The sequence below is a fragment of the Manis pentadactyla genome, chromosome 10 (genome assembly GCF_030020395.1).
Source record: "Manis pentadactyla isolate mManPen7 chromosome 10, mManPen7.hap1, whole genome shotgun sequence".
In the NCBI taxonomy this organism is placed as follows: domain Eukaryota; kingdom Metazoa; phylum Chordata; class Mammalia; order Pholidota; family Manidae; genus Manis; species Manis pentadactyla.
The window spans coordinates 42394977-42421131 of NC_080028.1; the positions used below are offsets into that span (position 1 = coordinate 42394977).

Sequence of the window (26155 nt, forward strand, 5' to 3'; positions counted from 1 at the left end):
TGCAAAAATGTTCTCCTGTCCAGTAAGTTGCCTTTTCAGTTTGTTGATGGTTTCCTTCTGTGCAAAATTTTCTTAGTTTGATGTCAGATGAGTAAGTTTCACTTTTATGTTGCCTTTTTTATTTTTCCTTTTGTCACTGGTGTTTGTGTCATATCAAAAATATTATTCCCAAGACTAATGTAGAGGAGGTTCTTCCCTGTATTGTATTCTAGGTGTTTCACAGTTGCAAGTTTTTTATTCAAGTCTTTAATCCATTTCCAGTTAATTTTCATGAGCTGTGTAAGACAGTGGTCCAATTCCGTTTTTCTGTTTGTGGTCATTCAGTTTTCCCAACACTATTATTGAAAAGATTCCTTTCCCCATTGAGTGTTCCTGACTTCCTTGTCAAATAATGTATGTGGAAGTTTATTTTTGGTTGTGTATTCGGTTCCCCTTTTCTATGTGTCTGTTTTGATGGCAGGACCATAGTGTTTTAACTGTAGCTTTGTAGTATAGTTTGAAATCAGTAAGTGTGATATCTCCAGCTTTGCTGTCTTTTCTGAAGATTGCTTTGACTGGTTCACAGAAAACCATTATGGCTTAATGTTGAAATATTTATTTTTATTAAATAGTAATATATACTAAACAAGTATTATTTTTCATTAAATATTAAATGTTTAATAGTAAATATTCTATTAAGTATTAATACAATGATAAATATTAGGCAAAAATAATTTCAAAAATCAATAGCATGATTAATTTAAAAAACATAAAGTATACAGGATATGAAAAATGTGAGGTGTGATCAGAAAAATATAAATTTCTTTGTGAAATGTAACATGAGATTCTATGTAAAGAAAATAGCATGAACACAATTAAACACCAATAAAAAAGTGGTAAAATATTTGCAACGCACATAACAATTAAGTTGTAAATACATAAGAAGTAAAAAAATTAATGCTCAGTTCTAGAAAATATTGTTAGAAGAAAAATATATTTGTACACAAACATATTCTGCATCATAACTGAAGGTTGACTGAGAAAGAAATGTAAATTTATAATAAAAATTATAGAATAATAAAATAAGCTTCAGATAGTCACTTTTTTTTATAGTAGTGAAAGTTTTTAAAGAAATCACAAAGTTTGAACTGTTAGGATTGATTTCAAATTATATATCACATAAATATTAACATAAATATTACATACTCCCCAAATGACTATACAAATTTATAGCTATTGAGATAAAAAGGACTTTTAGTATTTAATTGTCAAAATGATTTGAAAAACAGCCCATGAGAGATGTTTAATATTAGTGAATAGACCCATTAATACGAATATGATTACATAGGAAATCTATGGAGGGGCATAATGGAGATATTAAGGGTGGTTTTTACCTTTAGGTTTAATTTTTCTATTTCTGCTATGTTAATTTATTAATAATAAGAAGTACTTAAGGTAAAAATATGTTATCCAAGGAAAAGGGGGTAATTATATTCTGCAACAGCTATTAGCAGCTACAGATGTTATTGAACAAAAGGAGGAAAAGGTAGGCTTGCTCTTTTTCATTTGATTTTTATTTGTGTAAAGTCCTGTGTTAAGCATCACTGTGGAATCTTTAATTCTCTGAAGACACCATCCCCAGTGCTGCCTATTTCAGGATCTTTGCCAAAAGGTTACACAAAACATTGATAAATAACATTGGATCGTAATTCACCTGGGACTTCTGTCCACATACAGGCCCATGCAAACCGTTACTCATCCTTCTAACCCTGGGGATGTTCAGGGATAAATACCCAACTTAAAGCAATGTCTGTGGTCTTTGAAAGACTTAGAAAATTATTTTCTTCAAGTAACAGTTTGATACGTTTTACAAAAGTGGAGAGATAGGAATAGTTAATTGAATTGTGGTAAAAAGGAACAAGTGTTTTAATTTTGAATTAATTGGAGACTTTGATAGGGCTGGATTTGTATATTAACAAATAGTAGGTCACCTAAAATAGATGAAGCAACCTTGAATTGGACATCATCTGATGACATAATTTACATTCCTGCACTCTCTAAAATGTTAAGTTTTCTAAAAGACAAAAGAAGTCAACATATAGTGTCAAACAATAGTGTCAATTTATTTACAAGATATTTAGGAGTGAGGACAAGACTTAAAATTTCCAGGTTGTGTAAGGCACAGTTGTGTTAAGACTAAAGGAAAGAGAGGTAGGTGGCCTCTATATGTTTCCTTTTCTATATTGTAAGTCTATTAGTCTATTAAATTATTTTAATTTCTTAATCTATTGTAACTATTCATTTAATTTATTGTTAGCTGTGTGATGCTCACATTCTTGGGAATGCCTGGCTCATCCTAAAACAACAAACCAGGGTCATCCGTTCATCTCTTTACCAAAACCTGTAAACTCTTGGAAATTTACTATGGGAAATGGGCAGATGGTGAGTACAGAGTATCTCCCATTTCTGAAGAAAAGGACTACTTTAAAGCAAGTAAGTGAAACCCTCACATAGCCAATTAATTATAATTTATATAACAAATGATGTAGGTTTTTTCAATTTATTTATGTCCCTAACCAAGCATTGGTGAACAAAATCATTTAGCACGCATTAATGTAGTTAGTTGGTGTTAGCTGAGGAATAATGACTAAGCAGTTGATGGTCTAAATCCGGAATTTAAAACTTTTAGTCTCTGTTGTTAATATATTTCTGGCAGGTCTACTGAGGAAGCAGGAATTGAATCCATAAAAGGAAAACTATTTCTCTGCCAAATACAGGAAAAAAGTCAAGTAAAACTATTTTTGCCTTCATTCAGGTATTATATAAATACTGAGTATATAGTGAGGTTATGGTGTGACTTAGGAGCCACTGTGAACATTACCTCCACCAAAACAAAACCCAATGAGAATCTCCTAGATTACAGTAGGGATACAGCAAAAGTAAGAGTTGTAAGAGAAGTTTTAAAATTGAGTCCACATAATAAATAATATAACTTGATCTAGGTCTGAGGGAAATATTACCTTTAATTAACTCTATATTTCGGTACCCTATAGCTCTGTGGTTATTACATTAAACAAGAGAAAAAGTAATGTATCCAACAAATTTTTATAACCTCTATGAAGCACAATGTGTGACAAAAAACCCATGAAAAGTTCCTAATGTGGATTGGGAGATTTGGAAGAACTTCTCTGAAAAGTTCAAATAGAAAAAAGGAAAGAATCACAAAGAAGCAGGAATAGGTCAGAATAAGCAAATGGATGGAGCTTGGGAGAGGGAAAAACCACAAATGATTAGATGAAACTTTCTCCGGACAGGTAGACCATGTAGGATGAGTTGTGCAGTGGAGCAGGGTCTTCAACTGTGTTGGTAGGTGGATCTAGAAACATCTTGGGTCACAAACACATTTCATGTATTTTTAATTTATTCAGGAAAAAATGGTGATAAGCAGATAGTGACAGTAAAATTTTGTTTTGTGACAAGGGAAATATACTTAAGGGGTTCAAGTGTGCTATAAACCGAACTATTCCAAAGTGCAAATTAAACAGATAGTGCACATTTAAAAAACTATCATGGAAAATTATGTTTTCCTTGGACTTCATTATTCAAAAGATACAAAAAAAGTATTTTTTCAAATACATGTCATGACTACTTAGTACGCTATAAAATGTATTAGGTGATTCGTGTATTTATTTTTAATGAGGTGCATTAGAAAATAAATTTTCAGACAGCAGGGCACCTAAGAGTCATTAATATTTTATTCACATTTTTGTTTCAGATATATGTATGTGAATATGTATCAGTGTGGGTGTGAGAATGTACACTGGGCTGCTATGGGAAATGTCTATCTTACCATATGTTGAAGTAAAAACATTTGAAAGCCAGAATTCTAACCAATCTGATGATATGCTATTAACAGAGCTGAGAGTTTAAATTATTTTTAAAATTCATTAAGTAAAAATACATGTAAGATACATTGCTTGGCTTTTCTGAACAAAATCCATTGTAACACATTTTTCCCACCATCTTCTCAGATCTTAATCCCTCACTATTACATGCAGATTGGGCAAAGGTCAGGACACAGGTATGAGAAACCACACATCTCTCACCAGTTTCATCCTTCTGGGATTGACAGATGATCTTCAGCTACAGATTCTGATTTTTATATTTCTACTGATCACCTACATGTTGAGTATAACTGGAAATCTGAGCATCATCATCCTCACATTAGTGGATTCTCAACTTAAAACTGCGATGTACTTTTTTCTCCAAAATTTCTCCTTCTTGGAAATCTTATTCACTTCTGCCTGCATTCCTAGATTCTTGTACAGCTTATCAACAGGTGACAGGACTATTACCTATAATGCTTGTATGTGCCAAATATTTTTTACAGATGTTTTTGCAGTAACAGAATTTTTTCTCTTGGCCACCATGTCCTTTGATCGATACGTAGCCATCTGCAAACCCCTGCATTACATGACTATTATGAACTACAGGGTCTGCAAAAGGCTCGTCTTCTGCTGTTGGATGACATCTTTGTTGATCATATTGCCACCACTTAGCTTGGGACTGGACCTGGAATTTTGTGCCTCTAATGCCATTGACCACTTTGCATGTGATGCTAACCCTATGCTGAAGATCTCATGCTCAGATACATGGCTCATAGAGCAGATGGTTATTGTCTGTGCTGTGATGACTTTCCTCATGACTCTGGTGTGTGTGGTTCTGTCCTACATGTATATCATCAGAACAATTCTAAGACTCCCATCTGCCCAACAGAGGACAAAAGCCTTTTCCACCTGTTCTTCCCACATAATTGTGGTTTCCATCACCTATGGCAGCTGCATCTTTGTTTATATCAAACCTTCAGCAAAAGCTGAAATGGCCATTAATAAGGGAGTGTCAATACTCACTACTTCCATTTCCCCCATGCTGAACCCATTCATTTACACTCTGAGGAACAAACAAGTGAAACAAGCCTTTCTTGACTTAGTCAAAATATTTATATTGTTCTCAAGGAATTAGGTGAACATTGTTGTCCGGATCCCTAAACATATTTCCTTCAGTTTCTGTCTAATTTTCCTCTTTTCTGTTCTAGATTTGGCCTTCCATTCAGTACTGATGCTGGTCAAGTCACCCCTTTCATCACCTTATAAAGAAACCTCTTTGAGATAATAATCTTAGTCAATAAAAGTGAGAATAGGTGTTTCAGGAAATCTAAGCATGACTTCACTCTTAATATTTCCTTACCAATGCTGAAAAGATTGGGAAATTTGTCATAAAATATTAGTGCTATGGGGTACATCATTCCTCCAAATAAAACACACAAATGAAATACAAAACAAAACAAAAAAACTTATTGAAATAAGAAGAGACATAATATTGAAAAGAATCAAAAATTTATTTGTGCAACAAGGAAATATTTCATACACACAAGATATATTTTAATACAAAGAAAAAGTATAAAATTTAGAATTTGAAAGAAGCATTTATTACTGAAGAATCTTTAAAATCACAAGATTCACATATTTTATTGACTGGATCAAATCCAATATGTAAGTTATTTAAAAATTATGGAAGGGAGATGAATTTATAAATATGAAGAAAGAAATGCACTGGTATTTCCTGTTAAAGATAAATCATTCCCTGAAGTTACATAAAAGAAATTGGTATTGATGTACCAATTAAAATGTGAAACCTTGAATGTAGAGAATTTAAGCAAACAGATAGCAGTGAGTCTGAGGAAACCAATATGGGGCTAAAAGAGTGATAAATTCATAACCAGTAAGCCAAGTATTCTGGAAATGAGGAAAAGAGAAATAGAACATAATGATAATACTAATATCACTGTGAAGATTTGCTCTTTTAATATGAAAAAAATGTGTCCAAATTATGCATTCATGGGGTAAATGGAAGTTTTCAGCCAGAGTTTCCAGAATTTCCCACCTGGCCTTAGGCCATTTTCACACCAGCATGTGTGTACAACAGCAGAGCCTCTCGTCAATCTGGGTCAAGGGGTGGAGAGACAATGGCCGTTGTCTCCTCCCCTCCATTCCTGATAACTAGTTGGTGTGGAGACACCAGTCTCCAATGACCCGTCCATGGAGATCCCGATAGAAGGGGCCATCTGTGGGATAGAGCGTGAGCCACAGCCAGAAAGGACAGACAGAGTGAGGGCTGGCTAGCAAACTCAAGCAAGCTGTTGGCAATAAAATCTCTTTCCCAGACCTGCCATTCCCCGTGTCCTCTTTTGGTTTCATCCGATTCATAGCAACTTGCCCAGGAGAGGGGAACCCCTTACCCCCAGAACTACAGCACCTAACAATGATTCCCTAAAGAAAGATCAGCATTTCATTACTCATTATATTCTCTACCAACTTTAGCTTACATAGTGCAACATATGAAAACTTCCTTTGATACTTGTTCTCTTACCTCAAACCACTTCTCATATCATGGCCCAGGTAGGCAGGAATTTTTCCCTCATTTTTCAGCTTTCAAAGTCCCACGGCTCCCCAATTTAAATGACATTCCCACGAGGAATTTTTTGTTGACCTAGTCCTATGATTCCACTAACAGAACCACCAGGCCTGGGTGAGTCTGACTCATTCAAGTGAGTGTCACCACTTACCGCTGCTTTCATACCTTACCCTACCACAATTTCATGTTTACTTGTCTTTATTCTACTCTAATGGCAAACGTCCTGGAGAATGTCTGCTTAATATGCCAATTCTAGAATCCTTTATGTCTGGCACCCAAAAAATATTAGTTGAATAATAGATAATTTTCCAATATGAGGATTTGAAACTTCTTATGATGCAAAATGAGAAATATGTGAGAAAAAAAATCCAAAGAAGTTATATTTGACATTAATCTGTGAACAAAAGATAAAGAAAGGCATGGATATAAGTAAAAATTCTGTTAAAATATTTATTTCTAAATATGTGAAGGAAATAAAATGCAAGCCAAAATTTGTTGAAAATTTATAATATTGATTGGAACTCCAAGGGAATATTTTGCCAGCTGGGGGCAAAATACTGCTGCAACTTAAGTCAGTCAAAAGGGGAAATAAAGTGGGAGGAACCTGTTAATTGCCTACAAGCAATCATCCACTTCTGCTTGCCCGGGCTGCAGAAACAGGGACCCCACCAAACCTGTGCATTCTAGATAGGCCCTGCTCCCCGATGTAATCATGTGTTGATATGGAGATGTACTACTTCTCTCCACCTCTTGGAAATACCTATAGATATGGAGATGCATTAAGGCCAGGTGAGAGATTCTGGAAATATTGCAATTTTACCCACAGCCCACCCTCCAGAAATCTCACATCACAATCTGATCTTTCCCCATCTTCCACAAAGGTCTATGTGTGAGAATACTGGAGCATTGTAACCACACTAATAACATACAATAGCAACAACAGGAAAATCAAGAATATCCTCAAGCAGGAGGATTCAGCTAGTTTCAAAGTCCCATGCAGACTAAGTCCATAGCTCACCCATTCCACAGGCAGGCAGTAGTTAAACAGGTAGGGAGTTCAGAGCAGTCATCATGCAGCAGCTGCAGCTGGGGCGGGTCAAAGCTGCAGGGAGTGTAGAAGAAAATGACCTTAAGGATGATAAGATTCATCTTTTAATGATATCAGCATAAGCAAATATTGTCCATCAGGCAGAATGCATGCAAGAGAGTGCTCCTGTGATAGGACAGAGGCAGGAATGGGGTCTCGTCCTGGTCTAGTGTACCAGACTTTCAACCCCCACCCTGTGGAAGTTATAGGTGGGTCAATACATAGATAGGGCTACGGGAGGTACATGAACTGGCCGTAAAAATAAAATAAAAACTCCTCTGATTGTCTTACCTCTCAGATGTTTTGGGTACACTACCAAGATTTTTGGGTAACTCTGATGTTCCAAAGGACAACAAAGGAGGCCAGCTTCCAGGCCATTTCCCCAAGGTGCCAGGAGGACCAGACATCACCGGTCCATGTGTCGAAATGTCCAAAGCCACATCCACTCAACAGTCACTGGGCTTTGACGCAGTTGGGGCTGGCGGCAGGATGTTGCTCTGCTGGCCATATCCTGGCTTCGATAACTCCACTTTGGTTTGCACATACACTTGTGTAGGAGAGGGAGCAATGTGTGTTAGCATGTCCACAGGGCTCAAGGCTCCTTTTGGGGACCTCTAATTCAAACACCATAACACTGTCCATTAGCAAACTGACCAGCCCTGTAGACTACTGGTGTCTGACTTCAGGCCAAATTTCAACAGACCATTGTTTCTCACTATCATGCCTGTCCAGGGTAGGGTTACATGGTAGATGAAACTTACACTTTATTCCTAATTCTTACACACATTCTTGTAACACATGCCCAGTAAAGTGGGTGCCTTGATTGCTCTCAATCACCTGCGGCTGGCCATAAGCTTCAAAGAGACGCTCTAGGCTCCTTTTTGTCATTTAATGATCTGCACGATGTGCAGGAAAAGCAATGAAAATTCCACTAGCCGTGTCCACACAAGTCATGGCATACCAATATCCTTCTGATATTGGCAGAGGCCCAATACAGTCTATCTGCCACCTGACATGATGCATTGGTCCCATTACTATTGTCCCATGTTGTTGGGGACACAGTGTAAGTCCCTCTTAGAGCACAGAAGGCACTCCTTCTGGGATCTGCTGACTTCTTCAAAGGTCACTGGCAAGCCCCACCAATGGGCTACAGCCCACATTATCTTCTACCCCACATACAAGAAACAATGATGTAACCATGGACTACATGAGAGGCAGGCTTTGCTTTTAGCCAGTGCACCTGGACCAATGTGTCTGCTTCATCATTCCCTGGAGGTGCCAAGGGCAAATGGCCAGTCACATGACATACAGTAACTGTCATAGGCTGACTAAGGCCCATAGTTCTTGCCACAACCGTTGCCCCCAAAGGAGATGGTGAACAAACACCCGGTTGGCATGGTACCATGTCGGTAACCACAGGGTCAAGCACCAATAGATGGCTCAGCTCGCAGTGCAGATAATTATAGGGGAGGGGTCCTGGGTGATCCCTACTGCCCACAACACAGACCATTGACTACTCTTCTATCTCTGTCCCCCATCTATATCATCTCAGTCTTAGCATGGAAAGCCACAGCCCTCCACCTGGGGCTGCCTACAACTGGAACTGTCTGTATACCAAGCAACTTCAGGCACAGGGGCTTTCCCGTCCTGATAAGGACTTTTGGCTATCACTGGCTTAAAAGCAAGTTCTTCCTGCTTTCCACTGATATAAGTCACTGGCCTCAATAAGTATCGGAGTTCTCCACTCAAGGGGAATGAGTACAATGCTGCTGTAAATATGTGCCCCATTTAGCCAGTGTAGGCGTCTGTGCCATGCCATTCCATGGCCTTTGGGAACAGTATCATACCCACCCCAATATGAGATAGGTGTTTATTACCTTGGTCAGAGCTATTTCAGTGACGGGCTCTGTAGCCAGCAAGTCATGGTACAGAGTAGCCAGTTGCTTCTCTACCAAGCTGTACCAGGCCACTACTCCTTTACATGGTTGTGACCAGAATCCAATAGGTTGGCATGTCCATTGAAGCCGCTGCCAAAGACCACATCCATAACTATCTTCAGTTACATGAACATCTAGCTCCCAGGGCCCTGATGAGTCCATTACACTCAAGGCCTGCATGGTGTTGACTGACTGCTTGGGAGCAGTAAAAGCACTCCTACCTCATACACTTTCATATCAACCAGTATAAGGGCTTCAGAATTTGTGCCAAGTGCAGGATAAACACTCTCTAGTAGCCCAAGAGACCCAGAAACTCATGTAATACTGCCACAGGGGTAGGGGTGGGGGAAGCCTAGACCTTGTGTATGACTGCTTCAGGAATAACTTTAGTTTTACCTGACCAGAAAACCCCCAAGAATTTTACAGACAAATGAGGTCCCTGAACTGTGGTGCTGTCCACAGCCCATTCTTTCTCCTGTAGATGTTGCATCAATCTAGGAACTTTAAATCTGAAAGAGAATCAGATGAGGGTATAATATCATCAATGTAGTGATACGACCACACTGTTTGCATTTTCTTCCACGTGGTCAAGTCCTGGGCTACAAGACCATGACAGACGGTGGGACTGTGGAAGTATACCTGTGGAAGGACAGTGAATGTCCACTGCCAGCCTTCCCCCATGAAGGCAAACAGCTCCTGACTTTCCTGTGCTATGTTAATAGAGAAAAAAGCATTACCAAGGTCTGCACCATGATGGTACATGACCAGCTCATGACTGAGTGAGTTTCTGTAGAGTGGTTTCTATAGAGGGGACAGCAGCATGCAAAGGGAGTGTGACTTTATTCAATTCTCTGTAGTTCACGGTCATTTGCCAGGAGCCATCCGGCTTTTTCACTGGCCACACTGGGGAATTAAAAGAACTATGAGTGGGCTTTATGATTCCCACCTTCTCCAACTCCTGTAAAGTTTCTCCAATTCTTTGTGTCCCCAGGCAATATATACTGTTTACTATTAGTCACCCACCAAGGTACAGGCAGAGCTACAGGCAGGTGCTTAGCATGTCCTCTCAGAACTGCCTTTACCACACATACCCTCAGTCTGAACTCACTGCAGTGGTCTGTAACCACAGGCTCTGCAGGATATCTACCCCCAAAATATATTCAGGGATGGGAGAAATGTACACAGTATACTCCTTTGGAGGTAAATGCCTTATTCCCAATGTAATTTGGGCTTTCTTCACTCTAAATGCCTTATCCCCATTGCTATCCATCAAAGCAGGGGTCCTGGGAAAATGCTCAAGGTTGCCATAAATCAGGGAACACTCAGTTCCTGTGTCCACTAGCACCAGGACACAATGTACATTCACAGGGGACCAAGGAATTGCTTATTCTACATGTGGCCTCTGGTTCCCGCTACGTCCCCCAAGATGGGAACCTTGACTCCATCCCTCAGTCTAATTGTAATGTCCAATTGTCCTCTTTGGGTGGTGATGGTCCAGAAAATCCTTAGTGTACTGTACCCCAGGAAGTTTTTCAGGGGCACAGGCTGGGCATGAGGCCTTGACTCGGGTTTCCATGTCCTGTACCTCAGCAGCTGAAACTGCAGCTCTGGCTTTAATTGGTGCCACAGTTCTAACAATATTCTGCTGGGCTTCCCATCAAGTTTTTCTTTCACTACCCCTGCTTTTTATCAAACCAACTCACATCTGGGTCCTTGAGGCCTTCACGAGGCCTATTGCACCTCTCCTTTCAGTTGTAGCCTGTGTTTCCTTCCAGGCTCTGACCTCCCCATTTCAGCTAAAGTACAAGTAGCCTCACTTTGGGTTGCCCTATGTGGAGGGCGAGAATAGTCACTAGAGACACAAAGAGAGATGCGGGAGCTGTATGCAGCACCAGATTTCTCATTCTGTGTTGCACAACTCCTCATCGGGACCCTGCGGTCCATATTATAGAAGATATTTTTCATTCCCTAGTCACGTAACACCTGCTGGAGCTCTGCATAGGTTTCCCAGCTAGTAGGTAAATATGGTAAATCGCCCTGATTGGCCAAACTGCTCTCATGGCTGCTCTCAGACAATCCAGAAGCACCTGATTCCCCGAGCCGCTGCCAGAGGGAAGGGTGAGTCATCAGGCGGGCCCGACTACCCATTTCAGAACATGACATAACAATGTTTTCCACCTCCGATTCCCAGAGATGCAAAAGCCATGCACGCAGAGGTTCCAGTGTTTTCTGCTGAAACCTAGTGCTCATGTCCCCCAGCTCATCCAGGGTTTAGGGGAGGAGAACGGAGTGCTCCACAGCCTGGGGAGGGGCAGCCTCTGCCTCTGAGGAGCCCTTGGTTGTTGCCTTTTTTACTTTCCTAATTAAAACGGGGCAGGTTTTTAATACGAGAGGGGCTAGTTCCTTGGTAGTGGCCTTGGCAACAGAAGGACTCTCGGCCCCAGCCCCTTCCACTCCCCCAGCATCTCCTCTACCGTCTCCGGGGCTGTCCTCACTGCTCTTTCCTCCGCCTCCCCCATAGCCTCCCTCAGCACAGCTGCTCCTGCTGCCTCCTTCCTCGCTGCTAATGTATCTTCCAGGAGCAAAAGCTCCTTCTCAGTAACTGTCTCTCTTTCTTAAGGGCATCCTATAGAACATCACACAGTTCCCCCAAGCATCACCAAAGTGTGTCTTTCTCCTTGAAACCCCTTTCCACTATCTCTAGAAACAGACACCCCACCATCCTGGCTGCTACACGACCACTCGGGGCCTCTGCACAGTCTTCTATCTCATGAGGACTAATTCCAGAGCTTCCATTGTCTCCACCCATACCCAACTGGGGAAGGTTCCACCCTTCTAGCAGGTGCTTTACCATAGACCAATTCCCCACTAGGGGCTCCCCAGTTGGAAGCCCCATAGATAGGGGGCCCTTCGGTAAAGCTGTACTCTCCACCACTGCAGCCACTAGGGCCTCCCCACCATCCACGGAGGGGCTTCCAGGTATCTTTCCACCATCTCTAGGGGCATCCCACCTAAGAATTCCACCCATGAAGACAGATTTCAGGTTCTGAGGTTCTGTGAACTACCATCAGATGAAACTATGGGGGGTAAATGTTTTCCTATCCCAGGGCAAACTACCTGAAACTGAAATCAGTTCAAGGGAGAAATAAAGTGGGAGAAAGCTGCTTATTGCTTACAAGCAGGTGTCCACTTCTGCTTGCCTGTGTCTCTTGTGACCCAGCTCCAAAAAGGGACCCCAGCCAACCACTCTGGCCTCTGCATGCCATCACTTGCCCTTGTATATCATATTGATATGGAGATGGACAACTTTTCTCTACCCTTTGGAACCACCTATTGATATGGAGAAGAACTAAGGCCAGGTGAGAGATTCTGGAAATATTGCAATTTTATCCACACAATATTGTCAATAAATCATAATAGATTTTTATATTTAGTGTGTGTTCATATTTCCCTGGCTTACATAAAGATGTTTTGCTTTTATTTTTGTTTCTCTTACAAGTAAGGTATTTGGATCAATATCTAACACATCACATTTAGTTGCTATGTTACAACATTTGAAAATTTCTCTCTGGGATTTTCTTTTTTTTTCATTCTTTAATTCAGGGAGAAATTAGGTCATTTGTGTTATATGATATCCTTGGTTATTAAACTGACTGTTTCCTTATGGTATCACTTAACTTGTTTCTCTATCACCCCATTTCTTCTCACATGTTAGATTAAATTATCAGTTAGATTTATATTAGTATTTTTAGCAAGATGGTAGATAGGTGAGGCTGGATGTTTTCCATAGCACCACATCAGTAGCCTTAATGTCCATTTGACATGCATTTTAACAATTCTTAGATTGGTCAGGGTGTTCAGGTCTCGGCAGCCTCACATCTCTATTATGAATATTTACAAATGGTGTTTAGCATATACTAATGCATCGTCGAGGTTCATTCTTCTGTTCATAGGTTGAAAGCATTTTTTCATTTGTATTACTGTGAATTCATGTCTTTTTTGATAAACTATCTGATTCCATGCAATGATGTAGAGCATCAACATTCGCTCCTTTATCAATGTTCTGGGGTAGAAATTTGATGTCCTAAGAACTTCCACTGATGATCAGTTTCCTTTTAAAAGCTATATACACATTGATTTTTTAAAGTATTTTATTTTTTTGAATCTATTAGAGTAATTATTACATTTGAATGCTCAGATTGTCCCATTTTATGTCAGCAGGTAGGATTAAAATTGTTCTTGTTTACTCATATGACATTTTTACTATTATTTTCCTTTCTGGTGCAATAAGATATTACAGGTTTAGTTCTTTTTGTAGTATAGTTGATATACAATCTTATATTGGATTCAAACATACAGCACAGTGGTTCATATTAACAGTTACCATATTATTAAATCTTCACCCTCTCTTGTTGTTACTGTCTGTCAACATAGCAAGATGTTACAGGATCATCACCTTTATTCTCCATGCTGTACTATTATCCCTGTAACCAGTTTACATTATGACTGAGAACATTTGTGCCCCTCTATCCCCCTCACACTCCCTGCCCAAACTAGTCCCCCGTGGTGACCACCAGTCTCTTCTCAGTGTCTTTGAGTCTCCTGCTGTCATGGTCCTTATGCTTTGTTTTGGTTTTATATTCTACAAACAAGTGAAATCATATGGTATTCATCTTTCTCCACTGGGCTTATATCACTGAGCATTATTATATCCTCTAGATCCATCCTTGTTATTGCAAATGGCACGATATCTTTTTTTTTATAGCTGAATGATATTCCATTGTTTATATGTATGACATCTTCTTTATGCATTCATCTATTGTTGGACACTTATGTGCTTCAATATTTGTGTTATTGTAAATAATGATGTGATAAAAATAGGCGTGCATAAGTATTTTTGAATCAGTGATTTTGTTTTCTTCAAATTAATTCCTAGAAGTAGAATTACTAATATACAGTAAAGGAGACATGAATATACAATGGGGAAAAGACAGCTTCTTCAGTAACTAGTGTTAGTAAAACTGGACAGCTACATGCAAGACAATGAAACTGGATTATTATCTAACTCCATAAAAAAAGTAAACAAAATGGATAAAATAACTGAATTTAAGATATGAAACTGTAAACCTCTTAGAGGAAAACACGTAAATCTCTTGAACAACAGGTATGAGCCATTCTTTCCTGTACAAATGTCCTCAGGCAAGGGAAACAAAATGAAAAATGAACAACTGGAACTATATCAAACTAAAAAGCTTCTGTACAGCAAAGGACACCATCAACAGAACAAAAAGACAACATATAGTATGGGAGAATACATTCTTAAATGATTTACCTGAGAAGGGGTTATCATCCAAAATGTAAAGAACACATATGCCTCAACACCATAAAATCAAATAACCCAATTAAAAAGTGGGCAGACCACCTGCACAGACACTTTTCCAAAGAAGAAATACCAATGGCCAACAGGCACATGAAAAGATGCTCCACACTGCTAATTATCAGGGAAATGCAAATCCAAACCACAATGAGCTATCACCTACACCAGTCAGAAAGTCGACTGTCCAAAAGACAAGAAATACCAAGTGCTGGATGAGGATGTGGAGAAAAGGGAACCCTCCTACACTGTTGGTAGGAATGTCAATTGGTACACATGCTGTGCAATGCAGTATGGAGTTTGTAGTTTCTTTGCCTTAACCTGGAAAGAACTCTCTCTGTGAAGCTCTGGTTCCTCTCAGTGGGAAATAATATTTAGAGACTGCATCTGGTTTCCCTAATTGCTTACAGTATAACATGGATAATGGGCCAGGGTAGCTAGGTATAAATACACTAAAATTTACAATTTTGATTTTAACAAGCATTCTACAATATTTATAGATTATTGAAGGAAAAATTTTGGAACTTATCTTTGTTATTGATGAAGATTTTGGGTTATAGTGTAGAATATATTTTCAACTCATGTCACCATATATACTTTCATTTTTACAGTATTGACAGAGTAAAATTTGTTTATTTCACACATTAGGTTTCCAAGAGCTTGAACAAAATCAATCTGGTAAATACTGTTTCCTATCTCAGATATTTCTACATGTCAAGTCAAAATTCCAAAGAAATATACGGAGGTTTATGCTTTGAAATAAAAAACAAGTGGGGGTAAAATTGCAATATTTCCACAATCTCTTGCCTAGCCTTAGTGCTTCTCCATGTCAGTAGGTGTTTCCAAGGGATGGAGAGAAGTAGTCCATCTCCATATCAATAGGTGATTCCAAGGGGGAACAAGGGTATGTGTGGACTGGAGAGGTTGAGTGGGCTCCACTTTTGGAGTTGGGTCATGAGAGACACAGGCAAACAGAAGTGGATGATTGCTTGTAAGCAATAAACAGGTTTCTCCCTCTTTATTTCTCCCTTTGACTGATTTTGGCTTCAAAGGTCATTTGCCCCAGGCTGAGAACATATGTCCCTCCCTCCCCTGGCCCCCTGGGAAGTTACAGCAAGTAATTTTGTATTTTATATAAGCTAATTTGCTACTGGATTTTAGAGGAAATTCAGTACATTATCTCTTACAGAGACTCTGAATTTGACCTCTGGTATTCATTTGACTTTTCCTTCAATAAAGGGTAAACATCACCATTCATCTAAGGGAATTTGCATTAATGTATTCAAAATTTCTTACCACATTAAAATCAACTTGGTTAACAAAACAGATGATATCCTGCTGATTACACTGATCTTTCTGAGGTTAGCCTGGATTCTTATCATTACCAGTAATATCACCAAAGGCTCAATTAATGAGAATAATGGGAAGGAAAAATGTTCTTCTTCCTTCATTGTACTTCTGGCTGGCCTAAGAATCAAATTGACATGATACATATTTATAGGAGACCATTAAATTTAATTACATATATGTGAAGAATCCACACAGACATGAGATTTCAAAGACAGGGAATAAAATGAGGTATATATGCCATCCTGAACTAAGGAAAAGAATGGTAAGGGTCTGGGACTTCAAAGGAGAGGAAAGTAATTCACAGGAAGATGAGAGCAAATGTTTGGTAAACAAGTGTTTGTTGGGCAATGGAAAACAATGTGACATCGAGAAGAATTTTAACAGACAGATTTTGCTAAATTCCTCCCTGTCTACTAGGCCTATCATAATGTAAGCTATCTGTGGTAATAGCTTTCTTCCTGGAGTGGGTTTTCTATCTAAATTCTTTTAGGCAGTTAGGAGGAAGAACAAAGTTTGTATTTGAGTCTTTTGCACCTCGATGCTTTTCAGATCAAAATAATCAGCCTGTCACAATGACACATCTTGAGGTAGCCTGCCCTTGGTCCCTACACTTTCAGATAGTCATTTCTGTCCTAAAAATATGATTCTAGCTACAATCATTCCATTTATATGTCAAGGTCTAGAATGGCATCTGGTATGCAAGCTCATACAGAGACTTGTTGAAACCTGTTTCATCCACTGTGATCTATGAAAACTATCACATCTAAAATTGTATATTTCTGAAATTTATAAAGGAGATCTGTAATATATAATTTTAGCCAAAAATAGTAACATGGAAGGAGGCCCCAAATCAGCTGAAATTACTAAAATAGTCTGCAAATATGTAGAATCAGAGAAAGTAAATCAAGATAGGGCAATATTTTATTCATTTTTTTAGAAGTTTCTCATTTGTTTGACCAAATGAAAGTTTCTGGACCATGTCCTTAAATGCCTGTTTCACTTGCTGGTTTCTTAAAGTGTAAATGAAAGGATTCAATAAGGGGGCAACTGAGGTATTGAGCACAGCTACTCCTTTGCTTAAAGTCAATATATCATTTGCTGATGGTTTTATGTACGTGAAGATACAGCTACCATAAGAGATGGAAACTACAATCATGTGGGAAGAACAGGTAGAAAAGGCTTTGGTCCTTTGCTGAATAGAAGGGAATTTGAGAATTGTTTTGATGATGTAGCCATAAGACAGAATCACTAACATCAGTGTGACCATTAGTGTGACAATAGCCAAGAGAAAACACATTAGCTCTAGGAAATGTGTATCAGAACAAGAGATCTGCAGGATGGGAGATGAATCACAAATAAAATGATCAATGACATTGGAAGCACAGAATTCCAACTTGAGTCCCAAGATCCTTGGAGGAAAGATAATCAGGAATCCAGTAGTTACCCAGGAGCTGAATACAAGTTGGTAGCAAACTGTTGCTCATGATGGTGGTATAATGCAGGGGTTTACATATAGCCACATAACGGTCATAGGACATGGCAGCCAGAAGGTAAAATTCAGTTACTTCCAAAAAGATGAAAAAAAATAACTGAGTCATACAACTCATATAGGAAATAGTCCTGTCTTTTGTTACAAGGCTCACCAGAAATCTTGGAATACAAACAGTTGTGAATGAGATTTCTAAAAGGGAAAAATTCCTTAGGAAGAAATACATTGGTGTCTTAAGGTGGGAATCCAGAAGAGTAAGAATAATGATGGTTAAGTTTCCTGTGATGCTAAATATGTAGGTAAAAAATAGAAAGAGGAAAACTACAACCTGCAAATCAGGGTTATCTGCCAGACCCAAAAGAATGAACTCTGTCTGCATTGAATGGTTTCTCATTTCTCTCTTATGAATTTTATCAAAGCTAGACAAAAGAAGTAAAAAAAAAAAATGGTAAGGATTAACTATTGGAGTCATTAAGAAATAACAAAGAGTGAGAGAGGAGCTAACATACATTGATCACCAACAATGTGCCAGGCTCTGTGTGTGGAGATTTACATAAATTTCCTTATTAACATCAGCAGGAACCCTATTTGAGAAGAATGTTACTCTCTCCACTTTCATGAGAAGGAAATCTAGACTCAGATTGAAGTTTTCTGGGATATATATCTAAACCCCAGCTTCGTAACAAAAAGTTGATGAATCTTTAATAAATATAAATGCCCAAGACACTCAAACAACTGTTTGAATACCTTTGGTGAGATCTAGGCATTTATTTGTATACAAAGTTTACAAGTTCATAGACAAATGAGGAAATAACTTTGTTTGTAATTCAGTTGGGCCCTGAACTCCAAGTCTTATAAATTCCACACCTTTACTGTTTTTAATTTTATCTTGTTAACTTTATCATACTGAATATCCACTAAAAAGTCCTAGCCTTGAGACATGCATAGACTTCAGAATGTTTATGAATTCACTTAACTAGTCCTATGGTAATTATGTGTGAAGAGGGCATGCAATTTCCTTCTAAAGAAGGAGCATATAACACACAATACGTGCAGAACTCAGTACAACCCAGGCCAATTGGGCGGCAAGTCAGAAAATTGCAAATGGAACCTGAAAGATATAGAATGTAGTCATAATATCATATAGCTAAAAGGGGTTTCATAGATCATTTGTCCAATCTTGTACATAAAGGTAAAATCCTTTTACAAAATTAAAGACGGTATCTATTTATCCAGGTTACTTTTAAAGTTGCAGTAATAATAACTGATAGCTTTAACGAACAAGAAAATCTTTAAAACATAAATATAAATAAAAGTGAGAAATCCTTTGTAAATGAAAAAACATACACACTCTTGCAACCACATTTTAAATAGGGGTTTTCAACTCCTTACACATTTTAGAAATCAGCTCCATTGTTTATAAGACCTATATTAGGACTTTTTCTTTTTTTCCTTCTTCCTCTTCTTTTCTGTCTCCTTCTTCAGAATGTTTTATGAACTAGATTGCAGGTCAATTGGACTATTTCCTTATTGAGTTTATCATTAATGCTTTCCCTAAAAGACAAAAAGAAAGGAAGAAAAACCCACAAATAAGCCAAAGAATATATATTCTCTCCTTTAGAATTATCATTCTCGGGAATGAAGAATTTTCTACAAAGAAAATTAAAAATCAAATGGATATGAGACATGTTAACAGGAGAAAAAAACCTGAAGTTAAATTATGTACAATTTTCTAATAAAGCACAAAAAATGTTTGCTAACAGACCCAAATTTATTTTTGGTTTTCTGTAATAAGGAAGCCAAAAGTAGATAAACCTATGTTCAGTAAGTAAGGTTTCATTATTTTAGCTTATGATCTAGATATTCAATGAATTTAACTTACCTCAACATTTAGCTTAACAAAACTTTAGGGGCAGTTTACCAAAAAAATCTGAGGAGCTGTTCATAAATATCTATACTATGAAATATAATTGTTGTAGAAAGTTTTCTATAAACTCTTACTCCAATTACGTCTATCTAAATCATTTGCTCCTGGTTATGTTAGACGGCCCATGAAAACTTCATCAGACATCAGATAAGGTCAGCCATTATCCCAGGACGTTTTATTAAAAACCATTTACTAACAGGTAGTGCCAACTTATTTCACTTGAAGTAAAGTGAGACATAATAGACATTTTCATTTTAATGCTGATAATCCTTAAGAGGTTTATTATAATTAAGCAACAACCTTAAATTAGTTTTAATATCAAATATTATCCCAGATCCCATTTACTTGAAAAACATTTGGGTTAGTTTCGTTCAGAATTTCTGAGAGTTTTAGAATGCTCAATTTTTACAAGTACTTATCTTTAAATGAAATCAGTTGAATTTGTTACAAATTAATTTTAGGAAAACCATTCAGAGATAAGAAAATTTCACATTTACAATACACACACACACACACAAGTACAAACACATGCAAACTAATATCTGTGGAGATTTTATTTGCCCCGTTCCTAAAATCTCTGTGTCCCTCTCTGCCTCTCCTTTAATTTTCTCAGATGAGAAACTGTTTCTAAGGCTTTGAATTTCAAAGACTGACTCTTATGTCCTAGAGTAGATGGGGGAAGAAAATCTATATCACAAAGTCACAGAGAAACTATGCAAGTTTTTGTTTTTTAAAAAGGAATTTTATGGTAGTTATTTTAATTGTCTTTATTTTCTTATGTACAGGACAATTTTATTCCAATGTCCTGATCTTTTATTATATCTACAGGCACTTTGGAATGATGGGGAGGTCAAGAGATTAGTAAAAATAGGTGGGCATTAAATTGGTTCTAAAGCTCAAACCTCTACCCTGTGGAGATTAGATTTGCAAAACAGGACAGCTCTTTTTAAATCTTGAAGAATTGTTTTTCCATCTAAGTAACAAAGACTGACACCTCCATTCGTGTTGAAATGTTATTATTTCCCTCTGTGTACCTTTAACTAAGGGGAGAAAACTTATAAAACATTTCTGTCAGTCTCTATCAACGTGAACTTGACACTGATTTTTTTTTTCATAAAGTTATTATAGCCTTCTAAACATCTTGTCAGGTTTCAAGTAAATATGCTGGAACAGTAAATATTTCTGATAGTATCAAATAACCCCATGGACCCAAGAGGCATCCTCAAAGAGAGTGCAAAACTATTTAGAAGATCTACAGTGACTCCTAAAGATCACCAAGGAACAAACCACAACTTGCATGGCCCAGGCAGGCAGAAAGCCAAGTCAACATCTTAGGATGCAAAATGAGACAAGTCAGAGAGAATCAGTTATTCCCGGGAGAGAAAGGATCAATAAGGAATGGGTTTGGATTTGCAAGGGAAGGGACATCATGAAACTCGATTTCCCTCCTCTGTTGTTCCCTGGATATTGTCACCAGTTTATCATTTACAGGAGGGACTAACAGAAAGTTTAGTTATCAGTTTGCTCTGTGAGGGGCTTGTGAATGGTCACTAATACTTAGAACACCTCTACAAATTTGAGGGGATCTCCTGAAAATTCAGGTAAAAAAATTTAAAAGAGCTTCTGCTGTCCATGGGGCATAAAAAATTATGTTTTTGTTGGGTAGTTTAGAATAAATCTGCAAAGGACATTGCATAACATTGGCTGAAATTGGCAGAGCAAATACGGAGCCAAGGAAGGTGAAAGCAAAGCAAGCCCAACCTCTGGTGCTTTGGTTAAATTCCTTCTCTTGCTTTCAGCATTTACACGAGTGACCTGTATTCTTTGGGCGTAGATTTTGGTTGGAGTATTCTCTATAAATATATTGGGAAAGGAAGTGAAAACATGTAAATGGGCCAGATTTAAAAAAGGGAAATTTATGTTGGATATGGACATTACTTTGTGTTCTAAGCTTAAGTTCTGTTCTTTTATCTTGTCAAGGGAATTCCTAAGGCTAGCTGTTAAAATACAACAATAGGAAGTTCTCTAAAAAGATTCTGTCTTTCAACTATAGCAAATTCAAAGGATCCATCTTCTGGCCATTTAGGAGTAAGATTTCAATTGCAGCCCAAACCTATAAACCTTTAATGAAAAGAACTGGAGGCAACTTTCTAGATTTAAAATATGCACACAAGAAATGTCTCTGGAGGGCATAGATGAAGCAATCTCCATGATCCAAATGTTCATTCCCACAGTCAAAGAATGACACCAGGCAGACTCTCCTAAAAGGGGACTTTTCTAGCACTTAGAAGCAATGAAGCTTGGGATGACAAAAGTCCCCGGGAGTGGGACCTCTCATGATAAACTGTTCTGAGAGCTGGAACAGTTGGATAAAGAATGGGAGCCTTCTGATCTATAGCTTGTCGGACTCTCCTCCAGATGCATGCCAGTAAGTGCATCCTCTAGGCCACAGAGACTAGAGATAATGCTTTCACCAATCACAAAGCAAATCTCCCAGGACATAACAAGACAGAATGTAACCTTCACCCAGTTTCTTCATACATCCAGTTATTTCAACAGTTTTAGCTAAGCCTTGGACTCTCAGAAGCCAAACTAATACCTAGGATGGTGTGTCCCAGGGTTGGGATCATGTAATGTTTTACTGTTGCACCTCATTGCACAGAAGTTTTCCTGAAGTCAATCTAACCCATTCCATGACTGACTTATTATATCATGAGAGTCTTTGAGTTAGGTGGTTGCTCTGACAGCTCGTAAGTGCTCGACCTGTGCCCACCAGTTTGTGGATTTGCTTTCCAAGTGTCCTTTAGCTACATCCTTTACCCCACATACACATTTAATAATGAAAGAAAAGACACACACTAAGAAAACAAAGATCATCTCTGGGAGGAAACAGTCAGCATATCCAAGTGCACTCAACCAAATTTACAAAGACTCACCAAGCCTATGAAAATAGTTCCACCAACATTTTCTCCTGCTAATTTAAATTTAGAAAGTGAGAAAAAGAACTCTCACCATTCTTGTTCCATCAGACCCCCACAGATAGATATTCTGGGGGGCTAACATGGTAAGAAATCTTACCTTCTGCTGGCTGTCCATCAGATATCCCAGAATCTCTCAACTGCAGCAGCCTTGAAGCAAGTAAAGTTCAGCAAGATATCCTGCCAAGTACACTGCCTGTGGGGGAGAAAGGACTTTCCCCCACCCTTAAAGGCTCTTCCAGCAGGTCTAAGAATTGAATTTACTTGAGACAGACTAACAGGAGAAAAAAAGCCAAAGTTTAATTATGTATCTATGGGGAATCCATAGCCATGAGATTCAAAAGATAGTCATGGAAAATGAAGTACAGATGTGATGCTGAACTGAGGAGGAGGGGTGGGGTCTGGGCTTCGCAGGAAAGGAAGGCAATTCACGGGCATATGAATGAGTGAATGTCTGGTACCAAACACAGGTTTTCTGGGCAGAAACAAGGGAAATTGTAAAGGAATTTTAACAAATACACTTTGCTAAATTCCTCCCGGTCTACCATGCCCAGTTTATATTATAATGTAGTTATCTGTGGTCATAACTCTATTCCTGGAGCAGCTGCTCCATCTAAAATCTTGTTATGCAGTTGGGGCAGTTTGCAGGGATGGAGGTCAGTGTCTTTCTGAGTCTTTCGGGTTTTGACTGCTTTTGGCTCTGACATAATCTTTGTACCGAAGTGGCACATACTGGGATGGCCTGCCTGTGGCCCCTACATCTTTATCAGCAACACTGGACTGCTGGTGATAATTCTCTTTCCCAGGATGGTCAGCCTTTTGACTGTCTTTTAAAATCTATTATATATACCTAACAGTTTTTACCACTTTATGTTTTATTTCTTTTTCTTAGTTCCCATGTCAAAATTTATGCCTCCCCCAATAATTATGTATTACTCCTGTAATAGTATCTTCCCACTTTGATTTTAAAATGTAAAATTTTACTTAGTCCAGAGGGTTTTTCTGACTATTAGAGTCATTTCCAGAATAAATGGGAAAGGATTTAGGGTAATTCATGATACCTTCTGTCTGAAGCTGCTTTCTGTTTATTGGATGCAATGCGTTCTTTTTCACATCTGTTCTTTGCAATCAGCATCCTCATAACTTTTTCTTTGTAACTAGTAAATGGAAAAATATCTCTCTAGGAAGATGTAATCAATCAATAAGAATTTGATAGCTAAAGTGTGGCAAAATAATGGCCATATAGTAAAGAATTTTTTCTTTCTAGAGATTTAATTAGTCTTCTTTTCTGAACTTACACATTGCTGTATTAAATTTATATAATTAATAAAAAGGCAATGGACAGGTTAATGTGCATGTTTGAATAGTACCCTTTATACAATTTATATTACTATACCAGAAAGAAATTAAAACAATTAATCAAAAAGAAAAATTCATCAAACTACTTATAAGTATCTGCTTTTTTTTTTCCACAAAATTATCTGAGTTTACAATTATAAATAAATGTTCCAAACTCTAAAGCACTTACCTTAGTTCCTATATTTTCCTGTATTTTCTTGTAGGGAGAAAAAAGAACTATTAATTGATTATGGATGTTGAAGTCTAGATAATATTATTCTATCATGAAATGGAAAGAAAAATGACATTCAAGTTCCCACTTAATGTAAAAAGATGGAATGCATGCTGTGCTTCTGTAAATTTACCACCTTCCACCTCACCCTTATACATAAGTTTAAACCTAGGTCAATGTTCTGGACTTGGGTCCTACAAACTACTATATCGATTTTGTCCCAAATAAGGTAAGTTCTCTAGCTTTTACTGTGACTATTTCCAAATGATCTCACATCATACAGTGAAATACATTATTTTTTTATTTACATTTGGAAATGGAAATGGAAAAAACCCAGAAATATCTGATAAAATTGTTATTATATCCCCCGAGTAGGGAGATATTTCACCATTAATTTCACATGCTAAAAATGTGAGTGTTCTTTTATCATTTAATAACTATGTACTCAAGAGATTCTACTGAGAAGGGAAAAGAAACAAAACAACACAAAAGAAAACTTTCCCATGAGATTAATGCTCAGAGGGCACTAATGATATACAACAAAACCAACTTGTATAGCATATTGCAATAGAATGTGGATGGTCAGTACACACAAGGACATGTGAATTTATTAAATATCTGTAAGGGGACAAGAGCAATTGGTAGGTCATGATCATCATCATTATGTTATTCAATATTCAACTTTAACATTTCAAGTTAGAGGTATAAAATCCCATTACATTTACCACATTTAGGAAGTTATTTCACTCAAAAAATCCTTGTTGAGATGGTTGGAAAGTTACTCATTTTACTGGGTGTTGTGGCATGTGCCAAGGTAATTGATTTGGGGTTAGGTTGCCTGAGTAAATAAAGTCCAACATAAGGAGAGCAGACCCAAAGGAAACATTACTGATTGAAATGAGATATGAGGCTGAGTGATGGTACGAGAACTGTATCCAAGAGTATAAAATACAGGACACTTCTTGTGGCATCAGAAACTAAGGACGACAGACATTAGTAACTATAAGGCATTTCTCTTAAATATGTTAAAAATAAAAACGTTAAAAGACCAAATGTCTTAACCCTTGACTTACAACATATGAAAGAAATAGAAAATCTGTGATGTGGAACAGAAATGTGCCATAATCCTGGTTACAAACCTGAGTAGAGTGGCAAAGGCTGGGTATTTCCATGGACAACGAGGTCATCAAGAGATGCGGAATAGAAGGAGGTCCATGGTTGGAAACTTCTGCCAGGGAACTAGCAGAGCTGTCTTTCATGAAGATGGCATTCTTCCAGGAAAATAGGCATTGCTTCTGATAATTCCTAATATGATAAACTATGAAATAAAACTATCACATGATTATCTGTAGCTCTGAATTACACCTGATGGTAGGAATCTTGTAATGATCAAGGAAAGATTTGCTAAACACAAGCTTCAACTTCTCCCATTAACTGAGTCTGGATGATTTAAATTTATACTAAAACAATTCTAAAATAAGGCATCTTATTAAGTATTTTAATAATGAATAACCTAGCCCTTCTGTGGAAAAGATGAGAATAAAAGGAAATATTAATTGTGTTATAGTTGAAAAGAAAGGAAATATATGAGAAGAGTAAATATTATTTTATGAAATTGAATTTTTGTAAAAATAAGAAAATATTAAGAAGTGAATAATTTGTAGTCAAAAGATAGAAGAACATTGCAGCTATGAAATAAAAGCAGGGCAAGTAAAGGGAAAGTATGAACTTTCTAATAATAGCACATAAATGGAAGCATAGTTTCTTTTTGGCTGTCTTTGAAATATCAGCATATATTTCATTTTAGAAAATCTAAATGGATGACTGTCTAGTTCCTCTTCTCTGAACAAATTTCAATGTCCAAGGAGAAGGGAGGAGGATAGAATGAGGAAGTAAGTGAATTTATTTGTTCTTTGTTAAGTTTTATTCTTTCCCAGGTTATTTATATGTAACTGACATATACTATTGTATAAGTTCAGGTTGTACAACA

The 26155-nt window shown here is 37.7% G+C and overlaps 1 protein-coding gene and 2 pseudogenes across 1 annotated transcript; 1 reads left to right on the forward strand and 2 right to left on the reverse strand.

The window, feature by feature from the left end:
• LOC118926490 (olfactory receptor 6C74-like) overlaps nucleotides 1-26155 on the reverse strand; it is a 185451-nt pseudogene that overhangs the window by 80305 nt on the left and 78991 nt on the right.
• LOC118910448 (olfactory receptor 6C2-like) lies at nucleotides 4063-5001 on the forward strand. The gene has a single exon (XM_036881586.2). The coding sequence runs from the start codon at nucleotides 4063-4065 to the stop codon at nucleotides 4999-5001; it is 939 nt and encodes a 312-aa protein (XP_036737481.2).
• On the reverse strand, nucleotides 17042-19280 carry LOC130679041 (olfactory receptor 6C70-like; annotated as a pseudogene).

What these genes read in the sequence shown, in the direction of transcription:
- LOC118910448 (XM_036881586.2), top strand. Translation starts at nt 4,063, where the DNA reads ATGAGAAACCACACATCTCTCACCAGTTTCATCCTTCTGGGATTGACA.